This window comes from Zonotrichia albicollis, chromosome 1 (genome assembly GCF_047830755.1).
Source record: "Zonotrichia albicollis isolate bZonAlb1 chromosome 1, bZonAlb1.hap1, whole genome shotgun sequence".
Taxonomy (NCBI): domain Eukaryota; kingdom Metazoa; phylum Chordata; class Aves; order Passeriformes; family Passerellidae; genus Zonotrichia; species Zonotrichia albicollis.
Window position 1 is genome coordinate 106,033,216 of NC_133819.1, and position 19,531 is coordinate 106,052,746.

The 19,531-nt window shown below is 37.3% G+C and overlaps 2 protein-coding genes across 17 annotated transcripts in view; one reads left to right on the forward strand and one right to left on the reverse strand.

Annotated features, from left to right (window-relative positions):
* Positions 1-1,520: 1,520 nt before the first annotated feature.
* NDC80 (NDC80 kinetochore complex component) lies at positions 1,521-18,981 on the reverse strand. Of its 5 annotated transcripts, none has more exons than XM_074549231.1 (18): positions 18,838-18,902; positions 18,380-18,565; positions 16,907-17,130; positions 16,319-16,405; positions 15,441-15,564; positions 15,141-15,313; positions 13,834-13,936; positions 12,935-13,024; positions 11,566-11,659; positions 10,341-10,447; positions 9,385-9,529; positions 8,887-9,092; positions 7,588-7,740; positions 7,226-7,315; positions 6,317-6,409; positions 4,693-4,823; positions 4,220-4,322; positions 1,523-3,869 (listed from the first exon to the last, which is right to left on the reverse strand). In XM_074549231.1, exons 3-18 carry the CDS (start codon positions 17,005-17,007, stop codon positions 3,747-3,749), a joined length of 1,923 nt encoding a protein of 640 aa, XP_074405332.1. In that variant the 5' UTR covers positions 17,008-17,130; positions 18,380-18,565; positions 18,838-18,902; the 3' UTR covers positions 1,523-3,746. The 5 variants fall into 5 exon arrangements, with proteins under 5 accessions (XP_074405338.1, XP_074405332.1, XP_074405328.1 ...); XM_074549227.1 differs by having other exon boundaries at positions 18,748-18,874; XM_074549235.1 differs by lacking the exon at positions 18,380-18,565 and having other exon boundaries at positions 18,838-18,981.
* Positions 18,946-19,531, forward strand: part of METTL4 (methyltransferase 4, N6-adenosine) — a 52,541-nt gene continuing 51,955 nt past the window's right edge. For 10 of the 12 annotated variants that reach the window (XR_012582132.1, XR_012582129.1, XR_012582128.1 and 7 more), the window contains exon 1: positions 18,947-19,075. The gene's annotated coding sequence lies outside the window, so the exon portion shown is untranslated. Of the gene's footprint in view, positions 19,076-19,531 lie in introns of all 12 variants that reach the window. The other 2 variants (XM_074549270.1, XM_074549245.1) reach the window with 2 other exon arrangements.

Consider the following 19,531-nt stretch of genomic DNA (forward strand, 5'->3'; position numbering starts at 1 on the left):
GGCCCTATATGATGGAGAGCTTTGCAAGCAAAAAAGACTCAATGATACATGATTTCATCATACCAGAATATTTTCACAGCCAAAAATCTGTAGACAGGAAGATTGAAATATTGAAAAATATTGAAATATTGAAAAAACAGGTAAATTCCCTGTTCTGTACTACTGCCAAAAGAGGAAGGTTATCTGGCTCTGAAGGACACATTAAGGTTTCCAGTATTAAGCAAACAAGAGCACCCTGAAGAAGAATGGAAAGATTATATATATATAGTCTCTTCAGAGATTGCAGCGCTCAAAATACTTGTATACCATATAACATGTAATTAGCAATGAATAGGCAATACCCTTGTTAACAAAATTTCCATTGCTTTACAGTCATTTAGCATGAGACCAGAGTTTTCCTTTTTTACTAGAGCATTGCACTGAGGGTGTTGCCCATGTTAGTGAAAAGGGAATGTCTTCAGCTATTGACTTTTTCTTCTTCCTTACTGTTTCAAAAAAGAACATAAAAAATATAGTTTTTTTTTAATTCTACCACTAAAGTTGGAGCAGGGATGAGAGCTCCCATAAAAGGCCAGAGCCGGCAAGCTATTGGAAATATTACAGAGCCACAGAGCACAAATTGTTACTCAGCTCAGAACTAAAGGCTTGCATAGGCATGCCGTGCTTTATTGTTGGCAAAATCAGTGAAGAGAATTGCAGAAGCCTCATATAAAACACTGCAAAGCTAAAGCCTGAGCAGGCACAGGTTGCAGCAGAGGAGGTTTCAATTGGCTATTAGGAAAATTTCTTCACAGCAGGAATTGTCAAGCATTGGAACAGGCTGCTCAAGGAAATGGTTGAATCACCAGCCCTGGAGGCATTTTTAAGTCATGAGGATGTGGCACTCAGAGACGTGGTTGAGTGGTGGACTGGGCACTGTTAGATTAACAGCAGGGCTCAATGAAATTAGCAGCTCTTTCCAACCTGAATGAATCTACTTGACGCACTCAAGAAATACTCCAAAAAAAGAACTACCATGTTCTTGTTGGTGATGAGTTTCTGACAACAAAAAATGAAAAAAACAACTTCTGCCAGAGAAAAGAAGCTACAGACTTCCAGCATCAACTGTTATTTTTTATACCTAAATAATAATAATAAAGCAGATGCAAGAGTGGTCATGTAAAGGAAATACTTATGTGATATGAAGATAGCAAAAGGTTGGTTCATGAGATTAATGCTAAAAGGATACTACATGAATCATTGTCAAAGCAGCTTGGCCCTATGCTCCTAAGAATTTTTAAATAGCAATCTATTTTTAAAAAGGTTAAAGCAATTTTTATTCCTCTAAAACTTACATGAAGATGTTTCTGCATTTTATTTTTCCTCTACACAATGCATGTACAATAGCAAGGAGAGGCAGGGAATTAGTACCTGCTGCTAAAATGATTATGTAGTTTGTCAAGGAAAGTCAGATGATTGGGATTTTATGTCATATTTCTACACTTGCAGTAAGGATCAGTCTTTTATACAAACAGGCATAAGAAATTTTATTGAGTGTAAGAATACAAAAATTGGCACATTAAACTGTACAAAAGGTACACTAGCACTAAATGAGGCAACTGGATCCATACAAGAGCCAACATTTACAAATTACTCATACTACTGAAATGTACAGGTGGTGTGGTACTTTCTCATTAAGACTTTATATTCCAATGAAGAAACAAAACCAAAAGCAGTAATTATGTTCTAGTGCCTACTGCCTAAATTTAGAAGCCATATTCCAGAACACAAATCAAAAACAACTGCCTGACTTTCAATATCACAGAGAAAACATGTTAAACGAGGATTAAAAAATTCCCTCAATTTTTAAATTATGAAGACATAGTACCAAGTAAACATTGCCTGATGTTGATCTGGTGGATTACAACACACAGCCCTACAGTATTTTACAGAACCTGGATCCAAATTTGAGGTAGTTCTAAAGGCAGTTTAGGTTAACTGACAGACCAATAACAAAAACACATTGCCAATGATACTAACATTAATTTTTAGAAATTATTTGGACTACTTTAATTTCAGAATATTACATTGGCCAGTGCATTAAGCAAAGGCATCATGATTTTGATTTTGACCCATGTTCATTAGGGTTAATATAAAGCCCTTGGAAATGCCATTTATTTTGCTCTCATTTAATGAACTGACTGCTGCACATGGCAAGGAACCTACAGATGCTAAAAACACAAGGTCAGTTATAGAAGCAGAGATAAACAGGTATGGGGGAGTCAAGAGAGAGCATCGCCCCTAAATAAGCACATAGTTTAAAGGAATGTGGCTCTCATCAAAAGCTCAGTTTTGCTCCATTAGATTGCTACCTTGCTTTAGATAACAAAAATCTTAAAAGAGATCACAAAAGGAAAAAACATCTAAAGAGAAGGAACAGGGATGTAGTAAAGACTAGTTTGTTACAGAAAACAAAACGGAAGTCTGTAAAGATAAAAGAGGACAACAAAAGAAAGCATAAAAACTTCCCAGCTATCAGAAGACTTTTCTAGCTGTCAAATTAGAATTCTGGAGTATAAAAAAGGAACAAAAAATTAGAAGCTTAAATAATGTCATCAATATTATATCTGAAACAAAATACTCTTACCAGGGCCAGAAGATTCACACATTATGTTAAGAACAACTGAGTTTTAAACTCATTCTGCAAAAATAGCCTAGAATTAGACAATTCAGTCTGTGTTTAGATAGTCTAACTCAAGTTTTGTTATATATCCTAGGGATCCGTGTTGCATTCAAATATTGTAGAATTAAGGAGCAGCTTTCTTTATTTATCAGCTGCTAAATGCCTTTAAATAACTGCAAAATTGTTTTTATCTTTGTATATTTAAATGTCTGATCTATAAAAACAACACTCAAATACTTCAATGCTTTTAATAGGAAATACCATCATAAACTATCCAAGATATGAATGCTGGGTTTTATTTATTTTTTAACACAAAATTATACACAGAATAGATAAAAACGTACTACTTTCACATACCATTGATCCACTTTCTTTAAAGTATTTGGACCAGAGCTGCCCATACACTAATTTTACTGTTACTTTCCTGAGGAAACATCAAAATCTGTCCAACCGGCCTAACAAGAAGAATACAGATATTTTAGACCATTTTGATGTATCTAACATGCACCAGACCTACAAGTGATTAGATATACAGCTAGAATTCATATGATGTCCTATTTAGAGCTTTCTCTGGTATATATATTCAAGAAGTTCAGTGAAGTTTCATCTGGGAGTATGAGCAGCTAAAGACAAAGCTTGGTTTTCAAACTACTGTGTTTCTTTTTCTAGATTATTTACAAGGCTACTATACAAGGACTAATCTTATCAAGAGAGGTTTTGATTTTTTACTCATGGAAGAGGTGTCTCTGTGCAGTTTCATAGGTAACTGAACAAGCAGGAGACAGACACTGACATTTAGTCTTGCTAGTAAAATAAGGCTTGGGGAAGGATGTGAACTGTCTGTGATGCGTGTGCCCTAAACACATAGATATGCTATTGAAAGTACAAAGTTTGAGCAAAGCATTTAAGAAAATGCAAATATATTGTTTAATTCTTAAATGTATTTGTGTCAACAAAACAAAATTTCTTTCTTCCACTTAAATCAGTTTCAGTGCTAAACACTGAAAGGTAAGTACCCATCCCTTTAAAGGCCCCATATGAGAGCTTCAGAAATGCAACATTTTTATCTTCATCTTTCTAGTGATTAGACACTTTCAGCCTTCTTTTTATAACTGTCTAGGATGCTGGTCAAGTTTGACAATTGATCTTCAGGCATGAATTCTTCATCGTCTCTGTATATTCTCACCTTCTGTTCATCAAGGTATTTCTAGAAAAGAGGTACAGAAAGCTTTATTAGCTCTGTCACAGTCTGTATTTTCCTGATTCTGCTAAAGCATTTTAAGCAGTCATTGCATAGGTTAACTGATTTCAGTTAAACACTTTCCTGAAAGACATCTATCAGAAGCAAGTTTAACCTGACAGGATATTACTGCTGAAACTTAACAATTCTGATTATTTACACCAAAGATTTTGTCAGAAAATTTAACTAGAATCTACAGACTTAGTAGCAGCTAAATAACTGATACTTCCTTAGAAAGAGTAAGCTCTAATTTCCAAGTGCTTAACTGCAAAATGTCTCTAGAGAGATTTAATTCTGAATATCAAATTTTAGCTTACCACTATAGATTCTATATGAGTAGCAACTGTTTCTATAAGACGACTCAAGTTAGCATCAATTTTTCTCTTCTCTTCTGTTGTTGTTTGCAAAACGACTTGATATCTAAAAGGTAAAGATACTCAGAAGATCGTGTCCATAATTAGAGAATTCCTGACATTTAAAAAAATCACTTCAAGTCTGATTTATCATCACGTTTAGCCATACTTTTTTTTCCATTAGTATTAATTTGAACCAAGTTACAATATATTAATACTCAAAGAAAAACCCTTATGCGGAAAACAGGAGTTCTGATACAGCAGACAAATATTTTAGCAAAATACTGTTGAGGAGAAACATCTTTCAGTTGTTAACTTGTGAAATTAACACACTGAGATGGATACCTGCTGAAACAACTTTATGTTACATTCAAGAAAATATCTTTATCCTTAAAAACCAAAATAAACAAGGCAGACATGGAAGTTAGGAGCCTTACTGTCTTTGGTGATCATGCAATTCATTTGTAGCTTCACTGAGCCCATCATAGACACCACTCTCAAGTAACTGTTTATGCTTTTTTAACGATTCCAGTTCATTTGCACATTTCTTGTCTTCTTCTTCTATCTCCTGTTGTCATAAGGAAGGAGAAGAAAAAAAAAATGGCCTCTCTCAGGTATAATTTGGTTCCTTTTTTCTTTCTACTACCTGATTGTATCCTAATACTTGAATTCAAAATTCACTCAAATAGTTCCAAGTTCAGAGCTGAAAAAAACCCCAAGGATATCCCTCCCAAACCTGAAGTTTCAGCTGTTTTCTGTATCATCCCCATCCCAGAATAAGCCTAACCATCTCTTTATTCCTTTAACCACATTTAAAGGCCTGTGTTGCAGCTACTTTCCCTTCAGAGTTAAAGCTCAAAAAGTGTTGTTTAGATAGTCTAAATAGCTTAGAAATGGCACATTATGAACAACTGTTTCTAGGTTAAAAATACAACCACATTTGAGTAAGAAAATAGCTTTTCTTTTTTGTCTGAAAGAGTACAATTCCAAATCATCTCTTCTAGAATGACACTGTTGATGCTATACAGTCCACAAAACCAAACAAAATTGACGTCAACTCAACATGCAATTTTGATAGATTACTGAAACATCATCCTTCAAAAATAATTTTAATACTTAAGACTTACAAACAGCATTTTAAAAATTAGAAGAGGAATTACATGACTAAGTGTCTGGTGGCAAGTGTGTATTTTATGAGCTTAACTTTAGAGAAAAGTATATGCAAAAGCACAGATCAAAAGCTAAATGTCCTGTGGTTTTGAAAAATAGAAACTAAATTAATTGCCTTTATATACCTATATATACACCTGCCTCAGCAGGTATTAGTAGTGAAATAGCCCTGTTTCATGGCTATAGCACAGGAGTTTGGATTTACAGGAGCATATGTGGTAAACATTGGCGTAGTTCAAAGAACATTTTTCTGCAGGGCACCACAGTCCCACTAAAGCAGTGTTGTCAGAGAAGTTGGGAGGTACCAAAATAGCCACTCAGTTAACAGAGAGGGTGGTTATGTTTTGTTGCTGAACTGCAAGTGGGGAAAAGAATAGGGACTGCTCCTGTGCTGGCAAAGGAAGCTAAAGGAAGTAACAGTTTGAGATCATTAAAACAATTTAACATGCTTTTGGTCAATGTTTTCCTTAGTTTTTACAGAAGCTGATTAAACATGTTTACTGAAAACTGTAAATGTATTTATTATATACAAATTGATTAGACAAGACAGGTTCTGTTAATCCTAAAATTTCCTTCAAGCACATGCCCGGAGACATCCTGAGGTCAGATGATTGTTGCTGCTTTTATTACTGGATGCAGGAATTTATGATTTACAGGATCTGCTACAGTATGATGCCAGATTCTCTTACAAGAAAGTGAAAATTGATTCAGTTAAGGTGGCAGTCAAATCACTTTTCTGAAAAGAATGAAAAAATCCTCTAAGAGGGAAGGAAGAAGGCAGAGGCAGAAGCCCAAACAAAAATGCAACCCAAAAATTTATCGATAAATACAAAAATTAAGGATAAGGGTATCGTTAAGGATAAGTTGTCATCAAGGTGTAAGAAGTTCTACCTTAAGCTTCTGCTGGTAAAGATCATCCAGCTTTTCAGCTTCTTCTGTCAGCATTTTCACACTGCGTTTCTTGTCCTCTAGCATTACATTCACCTAGGATGAAAACATAAACAAGGAAGTATGGTTCAAAAAGAATTCCAACATATAAATCCATGCCATCACAAACCACACCTGGTTAAACAGGTTAAAAAATTAAACTAGGCTAGGCTGAGATGGCATTATCTTTCTTCATAGCAGCCTATGTTATGCTTTGTTTTGGATCAGGGGCTAAAACAGTGTTGGTAACACACCAAAGTTTTGGCTACTGCTGAATAGTGCTAACACAGCATTCCAAGGCTTTCTATGCTTCCCAGGGCCCCTCACTGAGTAGGGTAGGGATAGGCAAGAGACTGGGAAGGTGCATAGTGAGGCCAGCTGACCAAGAGGACATTCCATACCACATAACACCATGCTCAGGTAGAAGGCAGAAGAACGAGGAAATAAAATTCTCCTTCTTTCAATCTGTCCCAAATCCAATCTGTCCCAAATCCAATAGTACTAAAAATCTTCCTGATGACAATTTGTCGGTGATAGTAAGCCACACAATCAACTGGAATGGGTAACTTAGTAGAAACAAATACTTGCAATGGTTGTGGTCAAGTATATGTAAGCTACATAAACTTTAATTCAGGGAATACACGATATTTCAACCAACAAAGACCTCAGTTCTTAGAAAAACTTTTAGGTTCCATTACAATAAAAGCAGTTTTCTCACAGTTTCTCCCCCTCTACTTGTCCTCAGAAAAACCCCAAGTAATTCAAGAAACCAACCCAACACATCACACTTTAACTATGCAAAAAGGTGAATGAAACAGGCAGATAAGGTTTTAAGGTTGGTATCTTAGTGTTAATCTTCATTAACTAACTCACCTGTTCCAAAGTATCTTCCAGAGTAATTTTCCGTTGAGTGGCTTTACTAATTTCTTCCTCAGTCTCGTTGATGATCTCCATGAGGGGAGCCTGTTATATGTATACAAGAAGATCGAACAAATGCAATTTTCTAATTTGAACCAAGATGCACCCCAATACATCTTTGCCTTTTATTTTTTTTAGGCTACTGTACTTTCCAATACCAAATCTCTTTCACATACTACAATGTCATTATGGTGACTCATCAAACAAGCTTTTCAATGACATTTCATTGTGAGATTGAGAGACCTTCCCAGCATTCCTAAAGAAACACATTTTTTTTGTGAGTCGTATCTAAGGCCTTCAGTGTTGATTCTACTTACCTTGATCTGAGTTCTGTATTTGACTAGGCAATTTGGTCCTGAATCAGGATTGAACTGAATCTTAAAGTCGTGGCCTTTGGAATTCTCAGCACTTACGGGAATTAATTTCAGCTTTCGAGCCAGTTTATGATACTCTGCCAGTTGCATTTCAATCTGCTCAGAGGAGAAAAGGGCACAAATCATAGAAGAGATACAAGTGAAAAGCTGAGCAAGAAGTATTAATATAGTACTTTAAACAAGTTCCTGAGTTGCTCTTTGTAGCCATAATTCCTTGCTACCCCACAGTATTCAAGAGCTGTATGCAATGCCAGTACAGCAGTTTGCTGCATTAGGTACTGGTTTATGATTCTTTCAGAGTTTGCACACTGAGGTTTCTTAGTGTCTATGGCTGAGAACACTGAATGGTTTCACCTGTGGTTTTCTATATTCATCTGCCATAATTTTTCCTGCCTCAAGTTTTTGAGAATTAGCTGATAGGGAACTAAAAACGTGCTGGAAAATACTACTAAATAAATGATCAGTTATAAGGTCAATATGCCTTCTCTCATTAGTTTTGACAGGAAATGCTACACAGCCACACATCCTAACAACAAACTAACTTGAGCATGCCTTTAAACAAAGCTTATCAAATGCTTTAACTTCTAATTAATGAGTGCTATTAAATGCAAACATTAAAGAACCCAGGGTTTTTTTTTTCCGGTTTTATATGCTTCATACTTGCACCTGAGGATTTAAGTTGATAAAAGTGCTTGATAAAGGGTGATCCTACCAAACATTTTTGAAATTTTTTATTTAGTTCTCCAATTGGCAAAGCAGAAAGCTTTTAAATCCCATCACTTACAGGACTATATCTTTTCATTCTGTTTGAAGGGATTGAACTTGGCCCTTGAAAGATGTTACAACTGCTACACAAAGAACTAATCAGGCCTAAATGCATGCAAAGCTATTGATTCAAATTCACTAGTTTTGCCTTACTTCCTTGCTCTGAAATATTAACATTAGCCTGCAATTTCTTGTGTTACCAAAGCAATGGCATGCTAATGTTATCATATTCTAGACACATCTCTTACGATGCAGGAAAAAAGTACATTTTCATTAAGTGCAAAACAGAAAAAGGGAAAAAAGCGCAACATTTTTCAGAGGTACTGTAAACAGAGGCCATTCTTGTCAGTTTTGCTTGGTTAGATACACGTATGGTGGTGTTAGGTTATTTAGGAAAGAAATTATCAAGACTCCAATTTTAAGGTTGCATGATGAAAACTGGCAGCCACCTCTGAGTGTTGTGGGGTTTTCACATACCGCGTCTCTATTCCTAGCATATTTTATCTCTTCATTCCACATCTGATCTCGTTCTGCTTGCAGCTCCTTATTCAGCTTGTTAATGGTTTGCTGCAGCTCATTTCTCTCGTGATTTATTCTCTCAATGTCTGCAGCTGAGTACTTCTGGTTATCTAAGATGTGCTGGAGCCGGGCATTCTCCTGCTTCATGGCTTCTACTTCTGCTCCTAAGTACATAAAACATTTGTGAAATGGACATAAAATACCAGCCTATATACATAAACCTCACCTCTGTATTGTATGAGTAAATGACAGTTATTACATAACATTACCATTTCATTACTCCAGTGTACAGAGAGTATTAGACAAAAAATAACTTTATTAGCAATCCATTCTGGAAAGTTTATTTGTAGCATCATGCTACTCCAAGTACCTTGCTCTGCTCTCAAGCTAAGAACTACAATTATTTGAAGACTACTTCTAGCTTCACTGTCCTGACTGTGATCAAGTCCTCCTTACCTGCTGTCTCAACTTCATCATTAACACTTTCCAGGTTTTGATCAAGGATGGATATATGAGATTTCATATTAGCCAAATAAGCCTGGTATTTCTGGACGTCTGCTTGAAGGGACGATTTCACATTTCGTAGCGTTACTCTACGATCCTAGGAAATGGGTGAAAAGAACAACCACTCTTAGATAAATATAAAATAATGATTTCACTTTCCAGATAAGACAGTAGAGTAATTGATCAATATCAATAGCACAAATATAAAACTAAAGAACTTTAATAATTTTTTATCCCTGTGACAGCTAAGTCCAGTCAAGACACCTTTAAAATAACAGCAAAGAAGGCTGAAAAGATTCTTGCATTTCAGCATTATGTCTCTCATTTGCATCAGACAGTGCTTTAGACAATTCGTACTACAGGTAGTCCACAACTTAACTCTAATAATACATGGAGGGCAGATGAAACAGGGGCATGGAAAGCCAGGAATAAGCTCAGCAGATTTTGCACAGTTGGCACCAATTTCAATTTCCCACCTGCACAGCCACTAACCCATTTTTAAACTCAGGATTTATTAAAAGCAGAATCCAGCTTTTCAAGCAAAGTATTTTCCATACAATATATTTGTTACCACTGAATCCCATGCCTCATATTTGAATACCAACACACTTGAAAAAAATAAGGTTGAAATTTATATTAAAAAATTTGGTTCAAGTATTTTATTGATATTTCAGTCAATATAAGACCTTATTACCTGTAAATACCTGCACATTATCAAATAGTTACTGAAGATTCCACAGAAAAAAGCCTTGTTCTCTAATAGTATAGAGTCTGTAAAATTCTGGCCTAATTAAAATCTCAAAGCACTGAAATTTTTTCCTTTGTTATGTATCATAAGTATCTTCATTCAGAAATTGTTGATATTATAAAATTCAACTCCACCATAAAAACAGACACAATTTACTAACCGGCTCACTTTCCTTTTCTTTTTCTAGTCTTGCAATCTCTTCTTGAAGTCTTTTGTTCTCAGCTTCTAAACTTTCCATCTGGAATGGATCTATATTAAATAAATCCTCTGTGGGAGAGCAGAAGAGAGAGTGGAGTTACAAATTTATCTCAATATCACCACCTATTTTGAGTATCTGAACTTGAGCTTCAGCACAGTAAATACCCATTATCTGGATAATTATTTTACACTAAAAAAATAACTAAAAACAACCAAGAAACTTACCAGAAAAACCTTTCATTAAAATGTAACCAGGCAAAAACCCCAGAACAAACAAGAAGAAAAATGGGTTTCTCAGTCTTTATGTCAGAAAGAGTTCTCATGTCAAAGTCACTCTCAAGAGGTAAGGCTTTCTAAACTCTCATACAGCCCATACCCCAGGAGAGTATACAAGTCAGGACTACCTTGTGAAGCTAGAACAAATCAAACTTACTTAACAACCTCTTTCTTATCCATATACTTCCTTGCTTCTTGAGTCATCTTTTCCCTAACTTAATTTGGCTTTGCCAAAAAATGGGATGATTATTTTTTCCCAATATCCAGTAACAGTGTGGTATCTTGTTTCCTCTCCGACTGATGGCTCCATTTTGCAAAGGGCTCTAGGTCTGGCTTTTCATAGGAGAGCAAAGAAAGTAAGAAATGTTTTTCTTCCTTTTCTCACATTGTGTTTGTATTTCTGCAGGTGGTGAAATGAGTGAGTCAAAAAACCCTAATAATTTTCTACCTCCCTGAAGACAAACACAGGTGCATGCTGAATCACACACAGAATCCTCACAATAGAGTTTGGAACTCTTGCAGACTGCTTTCAGATCTTTCAAAAGCTGAACTTTCTTGTCAGCTGTGCATCCTCTGAAAATAATTTTCTTTTTTTTTAATTGTTAACTTTTCCAGACAGAAACAAGAGCCATCTGCATAGATGGAGTTCACATCTGAAGAATCATATACTGGTTTTCTGTGACAAAGACATTAAAAAAATCAGGTGACACAGCTACAGCTGATAGCAGATCATGATCTATCCATCCGTACTGCTAAAAATACACATAAAGAGAGCATTAAGTTGAAGTAACTGAAACATACTTAGGTATTTCAGACTCCCTTAGATCACTTTCACTCGTAAACTGAACAAACTGATGCTAGGAGAAAAGAAACCGGTAACACAATTGAATACTTAAAATTTGAAAACTTACTTAATTTTGACTGGACTTCAGCATCCAACTCTTCAAAGGTATCTCTCCCTTTCATGAAAAGATCATAGCACTTCACACAGTAGTCCAGGAAAAGCTGAAAACAATTTAAAAATCTTTCATTTCAACAATTCCAAGACCTGTAAAATGTCTGGATAGGCTAAAGCTACTCAATCAGTTGAATTAAACAGACATCAAAAATATCTTTAATGCTTCGATTGTACTTTTGTAAAATTAAACTTTTTTCCTCCCTTTGAACATAGAATGTCAACAGATTATATATTCAGGCAGAAGGAGACAACTATAATTCACACTAAGAAAGGTCTGGAAATACTGTATTTTTAACAATCATATTTAACAAAGATTGTAGGTAGAATATTTAAGAATTGTTCATCTTGATGCATATGATTCTCTCAGGCTAGTTTATGGAAACTGCAGGTCTGTTTAACAGACCTTTTCTATAAATATGACCATTAAAATTCCGATCTGTAGATCTCAAAGTACTCTTATCTAGAATTAAAGAAAGGTTACCCAAAAAGAATTTGCTAGACACTAAGTCACAGATGCTTCAGAAGCATTTACACCAGCATTGTGAATTTTGTATCTATATATATATATGCATAAGTGCCAATGTAGAAGAACGTATTTAGTTTAAAAGCATTGTTACTTGCCAACCATCATGTTGTAACCTTAGTCCAAAATTATGATTTTACTTGATTTTTTGCAATTTCTAATTAAGTGTTTTAGCTTATAATGCAACCCTCTCCAAACACCTGCTGTGATTTAACACTGAGTTAAATCTGAGTAGTACTAATAATCCATAATAAATTAAAAAGAAAGCAAACTGTTGGATTAAGAGCTCGAATTATACTGCCACCCTATTTTGTGGCTCAGAAATAAAACTTTACAACCAATTTTTACATAGTAAACTGAGTAGATATTGGCACAAGTCACTATATTTAGAATGAAGTCACTGTCTTTACACTGCACTGCAGTTAACCTCAGAAGTCTTGAGTGCTAAAGGAAAATACATCAGAAACTCTACTAAAACGATAAACAGCATAATGATGCCCTTTCTCTACAAAGGAGAACAGTATATACTTGTAGAATAAGGTGAATATAAAATAAAGAGAATATTTTGTTTAATACCCAGTCTACACCAATAGACTGATCATGATACCTGCTCAGGAAATAGTTGATCAGGTTTTTTATACAATACTACTCTACCTCCTAGAAAGCATTGTGAATATAAAAGGGAACAGAATCTATAAATACATGACCCAGCAATCTAAACTGTAATTAAATTGTGTTGTTACAGCACACTGCAAAATCCAGTTGAGCAATTCTGATTCTAATTTCCTTTTTATGGTACCTTATTATGTACAATTCCATCATCTGTCTCTCCTCCCCAGCTCTGTCTGTCATCGAACGATGGTGCATTTTCCCTGATCGCATTGTACAGCTGAAAAGCAGAGGTGCACACAACAAAGAGCAAATATGAAGACATCCATTAGTTTCCATGCTGGTTTTCATGAAAAGAAGCAGAGTAACACTGGATTAGGATTTCAGCAAGCAGGTTGGAATGAACCTGTGTTGAGTTGACTAAACACACAGGTAAAGAGGCATGAACTAGACAGTCAACACTGCCAAATTGTCTTGTGTCTTTTGAGCAAAAAAGGACAGGGTTTTCCTGGGCGCTCAATTCAGCAGTGGTCAACTTCTGTCACAGATGCCAAATTTTGCTCAGTCCTGAGTTGGCAGCAACAACAGTTAGGACTACTAAAAAACCCAAACAAATCAAACAAAATCAAAATTAAGTAAAAAACACCCCACTCAAACTAAAAACTTGCCACTCTGTATCAGAATCACAGGACATTCGAATAATTTCCATTGAAAATTCCATCCTTAGATTTCAAATTCAGGAGAGAATGGCAGATGTCACAACATCTGCGCTGGAGATACACATTCCATTCAGTGATTATACTCATTAACTTCTCACGTTTATTGTATGTACAGATCAGCATTTTGCCACCTCCTCTTATACATTAATTTATCCAGTGCATACATGTAAAGAAAAAAACCTATCATAATATAACACGAAAAGCTCACTTTAAAAGTTACTAAAACATTAGGCCAAGGGTCAGCTCCCAGATGACTGCTAAGAACATATATGTTAAACAAAGAGATTTGTAGAAAATATGTACTAAATCTGTATTGAAACTAACATTCCAGCCTGGAAAGTGAAAATATTTATCTTAAGACAAACATTACCTTGACACAATCAATTAACCAAAACAAAGCTGCCACAATCTGAGGCCAGGTGTGTGGTGCTCCCACAGTGTACATGGAGCTTTTTGACAGAGCAAAGGGGTACCTGTACAGCCAAAGAAGATACATTTTTAATAGCTGTGGAAGACAGTGATGAAAACAAACCAGCACATTTTGAAAATGTGAAATTTTGAAAAACCCGCACGTTTTTATATGTAGATGAACGCACAGAAGGAAGAGCAAACTCAATTCTACTATACTTCAAAGGAAATTAGTTGAGTTCTTACAGCACAATTTTATTCAATTATCATGGGTTTCTCATTTTGCAACTCATAGAATATCAAGGCTTGAAAGGGACCTGTAAGGATCTACAAATCCAACTCCCTGCTCCTCATAGGACTGCCTACAACTAAACCATATGATCAAGAGTGTCATCCAGATGCTCCTTGAACTCCCAAAACTTCAAGTGACTTGTCAGAATTAGTCACTTTATCCAGAATTACACCCTTGGTGCAGCAGAGTGTAATCCTTTTCAACATTTTAAGCTATATCAGCAGTTTCAAATGTTATAGATTAAAACAAAACTTTATTAAAATGCTGAGAAGTGTACAAAAAAGATTTGCACCTACATTTAAGGAGCCCTGGCACTCTGACACCATCATGGATATACATTCCCTTTTTTTTTTTTTTTAATGAGACTGAAAATTCACAGTTATCAAGAGGCAGAGGATTTTCTTTCCAAGACAGTGTTGGGGCATTAATGATTTCAAACACTGAACAAATTCATCAACAAACCACTCAGCTACTTAGTGTTTTTCTCCCCTCAACAGTAATTTTGTTATTTCCACATTCTGCTTTGAAAGCAGAATGAGAAAAATTGCAGGAAGACATATTTTAAACTAAGTTAAATTTGTTTAAACTAAAATCAAATTGTCTTGATCCAAAATTCTGGAAATTTTAGTTCTTAGATTCTAACAAAATGAACAGAAAGGTCTGTAAAAGAAAATTGTGCCTTGTCCTCCAAAGTTCTATACAAATAATCAATTAAATTTTACATGACAAAGCAAGATTCCCAGAGCTTATAGTTCTGTAAATTCAAATATAAAATGTATAGCAGATGCTGAAAATCAGAGAGTAAACCTAGAGTTAAACAAAAGTGAAACAGCAATCACAACATTGTACTTTTAGAGTCTCATCTGAATAAATAGACCTATCCATTCCCCCCAACTATCAATGCAGAATTCTTAGCTTTTAAATTTCTAGCCATAGCATATCTATTCAGCCCAGGAGACTAACAATAATCATCTTACCCAAGGTCTTTAAAAACTTTGGGAATTTCCTCTTCAAATTTTGAGTCAGGCAGTTCATAAGAAGGGCAGAGGAATTTGTAGATAAAGGTGAAGATCTTTAAAAAGTCCTTAACTGATGGAGATTGTAGTGATTTCACGGAAACATTGTGGGCATAAGCATTCTCAACAAGGAACTGTGCAAAAGAAACACGGAATACCAGTCACTAAATAAAATTTATAGTTGAAACCAAGGGAAATAACCATTTTGACTAGCACATTTTACACCTCATAACATACATGCAGAACAAGTTAATATGTTACCTCACAAAGCTTTTTGATACATTGTTGGATGAATGTCTTGTCATGAAGGGGCCTGGGATCCTTTATCTTCTCTGTCCCAAACACACCGTACTGGCTGCTGCGTGACCCTCCAGCCCCACTCACTCTAGGGACAGACAATAAATACAGGCCTTGTGACAATACATAGAAAGAAGAACTCTCCTCATGTTTAAGTCACAACAACTGCTAGCTTTATGTTTTCTTTGCATTTGTTATACAAAATGATACTTGAAGTTTTCTCTTTGTTTAAGGTCATTGGAAAAACATCGTCAACCTGGAAGTCACAATGCCATAAGTACAACAAAGATTACTGCATCCTAGATGAATACTTTCTTCATTTTATTGAAATAAATAAACTTTTAGAGAGCAGAAAAATACCCCAAAGATGAAAAAAAATAAAGTTGGTGACTGTAAATAAACTCTAAAAATATTTAAGGAATATTTAAAAGGAATAACCTCTGCAACAATGGGGTACTACCAAGAAGATACCCATAACACAGAAAGTCATGAGCTAAGTAGAAAGATTATAGAGTTTTGGAAAGTTTGTATCAGAGAGAGGAAACTAATGCAGAGTACACTTCAGATGTCATTCTTCCTTAAACAAAAAAATGTATTGAGATACTCTTAAGGTCTGCAGTGCACATCATTCCCAAAAGAAAAAAAAAAAAGCTCCCAAAGCAATTCCTACTCCACAGCATTATTGTTTAGTGATCAAGGACTGGAGGAAGGCAGACCTGAAGGTCAGCTTGCCTCAGATCCATTATTCTCTATAGTGAAAATCTGTCAAGAAAGAAAATTACCAAAATTAGAGGACCATTTTTGTTTTAATGTACAGTGCAGACAACAAAAGCTATCCATACCTGTTCCCAAAACAGCTGACTTTTCTTTCTGAAGCTCCAGATGTAGGTTTGCTCATGCTCAGCTTCCCAAAGGTGCTTCTGTCCTTCCTGAGGAGCACAAAAAGATTCAAGTGACTACTTCTACCAATTCATACAAGAGCTATAGTAAGTAGCTCTTATTGTACTTGTATTATAGTACAAGACTGTAAATAAAATCTACAATATTTAAGGAATATTTAAAAGGAATAGACATAGGAATAGACCCCAGCATAGACCATACATAGCCCATACAAGAGTGATACAAGCACTCATATATTCCTACGCACCTTCATCCCCCAACATCTCAGAAAGGTTAACTGATGCATCCAGCTATCTCCTCAGAAACACGTAACAAAGTGTTACATTTGAAACATGACACAAGTACACAGAAAGGAAGTATTTTTGCAAAACTGGAGCACATGTGCAAACACCCTTGGCTGTAGGGAGCCTTCTTCTCACTGTCTTATTTTTTTCCCCTCAGTTGCTACTCACACTCAAACACACTATAATAAATCTCTTCAGAATTAGTTTTATATACTTATTTTTAGCAACATCACTAGCCAGACTTACATCTGAGGTGTCTGAAGACCCATCTTGTTGGTGTCCTGCACTCTCAGTGCCATCATAGATTGTCGACTGCTGCTTCCAGCAATACTTGAGCTTCGCCTCATTGTGACTGCTGTAAACCACAATCCCTCAGTATTCCAGCAGTATCAGAAAATCCAGAACCTAAGGGTATTTTCTTTTCTAAATGCCACAATGATTTTCCAAAGACTCAGAATAAACAAGTAGACCTGTACATTGGACCAAAAAAAAAAAAAAAGAAGAAAGAAAAAAAATTGTGTTAGAATCCTCAAATATATAAGAGCAGCCACAGCCCTTTAAATCAACCATTTTATTGATAAAAAGTGTTAGTGTTTCTTCCAAACCTACTGTTTTGTCTTTCTTTACATTTGGTCATTTCAGACCTACAGGTCCCAAAAGCAAAAGAGCTTGAGAAATTTTTCATTTCAGTCCACTGGGAAAAAGGCCACACTACCACGAGTACACCAGTACTGCTTACAGCGCTTCTGCTGTACATCAGCTCCTGAGCTTCTTGTCCTGAGCCCGCCCATTCCTCTGCAACTGATCTCCCAGTATTACAGCACAATAACTGGAAAACCTATTCTGAGATAATATTATGGGTCTCTTCAGAATATGCATGCAGCATATAAATCAAACTGGAATATTAAGACCATTATCCCCTGTGGCATTAAGGGGGAATTTGAAGTAAACAGAACTCACAAAACATTAAGTCACAAAAATTGCCTGCTTCTGCCCTCTACAGACGTTCTACTTTATTTGTGGGATGGGCTTAAATGACTGAATTATAACTAATAAAAACTCCCTCTATTACAGATGTTACCAAAACACATTATTAATATAAACTGTTGCTTCATTTTGCTTCCAGTTCCACTGCTCACAAACCACAACAGAAGTTTAGCTCAAGCTCAATTCATAGGGCAGCATTTTTCACTGTGTCTGGGGAAGAATCTGCATTATTCCATTACTTTAACTGGGACCAACCACAAAGAGAATGAATTTTCACAATCATAGCAAGCAATTAGCTTCTAGAATAACAGAATCAATTAGGTTGGAAAAGACCTGCAAGATCATCAAGTCCAACTTATGACCAAACACCACCTTGTAAGCTAGACCATGGCACTAAGTGATACATCCAGCCTTTTCTTATACAGCTCCAGGGACACTGACTACACCACCACGCTGGGCATGTGTGGTGGTTGTTTGAGCAAGCTTAACACACTCATTCACGACAGCAGTCCATTCCAGTGTGTAATCGCCTTTTCTGTGGAGGAATTCCTCCAACTGTCCCACCAAAGCCTGGTACAGTTTGACACCGTGTCCTCTCGCTTATTGCCTGGGAGAAGAGGCCGACCCCCACCTGGCTACAGCCTGCTTTCAGGTGGTTCCAGAGTGATAAGGCTCCCCAGAGCCTCCTTTTCTCCAGGCTAAACACCCTCAGCTCCCACAGCCGCTCCTTACGAGACTTGTGCTCCAGATCCTTCCCCAGCTCCGTTGCCCTTCTCTGGACACGCTCCAGCCCCTCAATGAATTGCGGGCCCAGACGTGGCCGCAGCGCTGGAGATGCGGCCTCACCAGTGCCGCGTACAGGGCTCTGTCACTGCCCTGGTGCTGCTGGCCACACAGCTGCTGACAAAAGGCAGGACTCTGAAAGAGCAGAGATTTAAGAGCAGATTGCCAGAGCCAACATGCCAGCAAGAAAAAAACCAAGAAAGCGTAGAGCGCGGCAAAGCCGGGCGCAGCTCCACCCGCTCGCCCTGAGAGCGCGTCTAAACCGCACCGAAGGCGACCGAGGGGACTCAGCGGCGAGCCCGCAGCCCGGGACTCACCGCCGCCGCACGGACACTTGTCCTAGGGGGGTGAGGGGGTGAAGGAGTGAGGGTACTGCCACTGCCCCCCGCTCCCCGCCCTGCCGTTACCGCCAGCGCCGCCGCCGCCGCCTCCTCGCAATTTCAAATCCGCCCGCCCGGACGTGGCCCAGGCGTCACACGGAACTGCGTCACGGCGGGGCCGCGAGCCGGGCAGCGCCGCGGGCGGGGACCAGGGGCGGGGGAAACGGAGCGGAGGAGGAGCGGGGGAAACCGAGAGGAGGAGGCTCCACCCCCGGAAAGGCTCGGGGAAGGGCCATGGCTGGACGGCGACCTGGATGTGCCCACGGTGAGTGTCTGCCAGGCGCTGCCGGCCACGGCGAGCCCCGGGTTTTTTTCAAGCCGCCGAGAGTTTTCCTAGGGAAGAGCCCGAGCTCTCGGTCCCTGTGTGCCCGCGGGGATGGGAGTCGGCACCCGGCCTCAGCAGCGCTGGGGCCGCGGCTGCCCCTGCCCTTGTGCCTGTGTTACTGCTCCCGGGTGCTGTCATAGTGATCTATGTCTCTATATGTATATATATGTATATTTGTGTGTGTGTAGATACGGTGTATGCACGTATATATAACTATAGTGTGTATATGTGCATATATGTGTGTGCTTATGTGTGTGAAAAATGCATATTTTATGATTGGCTTTTCGCAAATATTAAAATGAGTATTATATGTGTTATGTTAGAAAGTGATACTGTATTAATTTGCTTAAGTAGTGTGTTAAATGTAGTTTTAGGTTATAACAAAATGTTAAAATA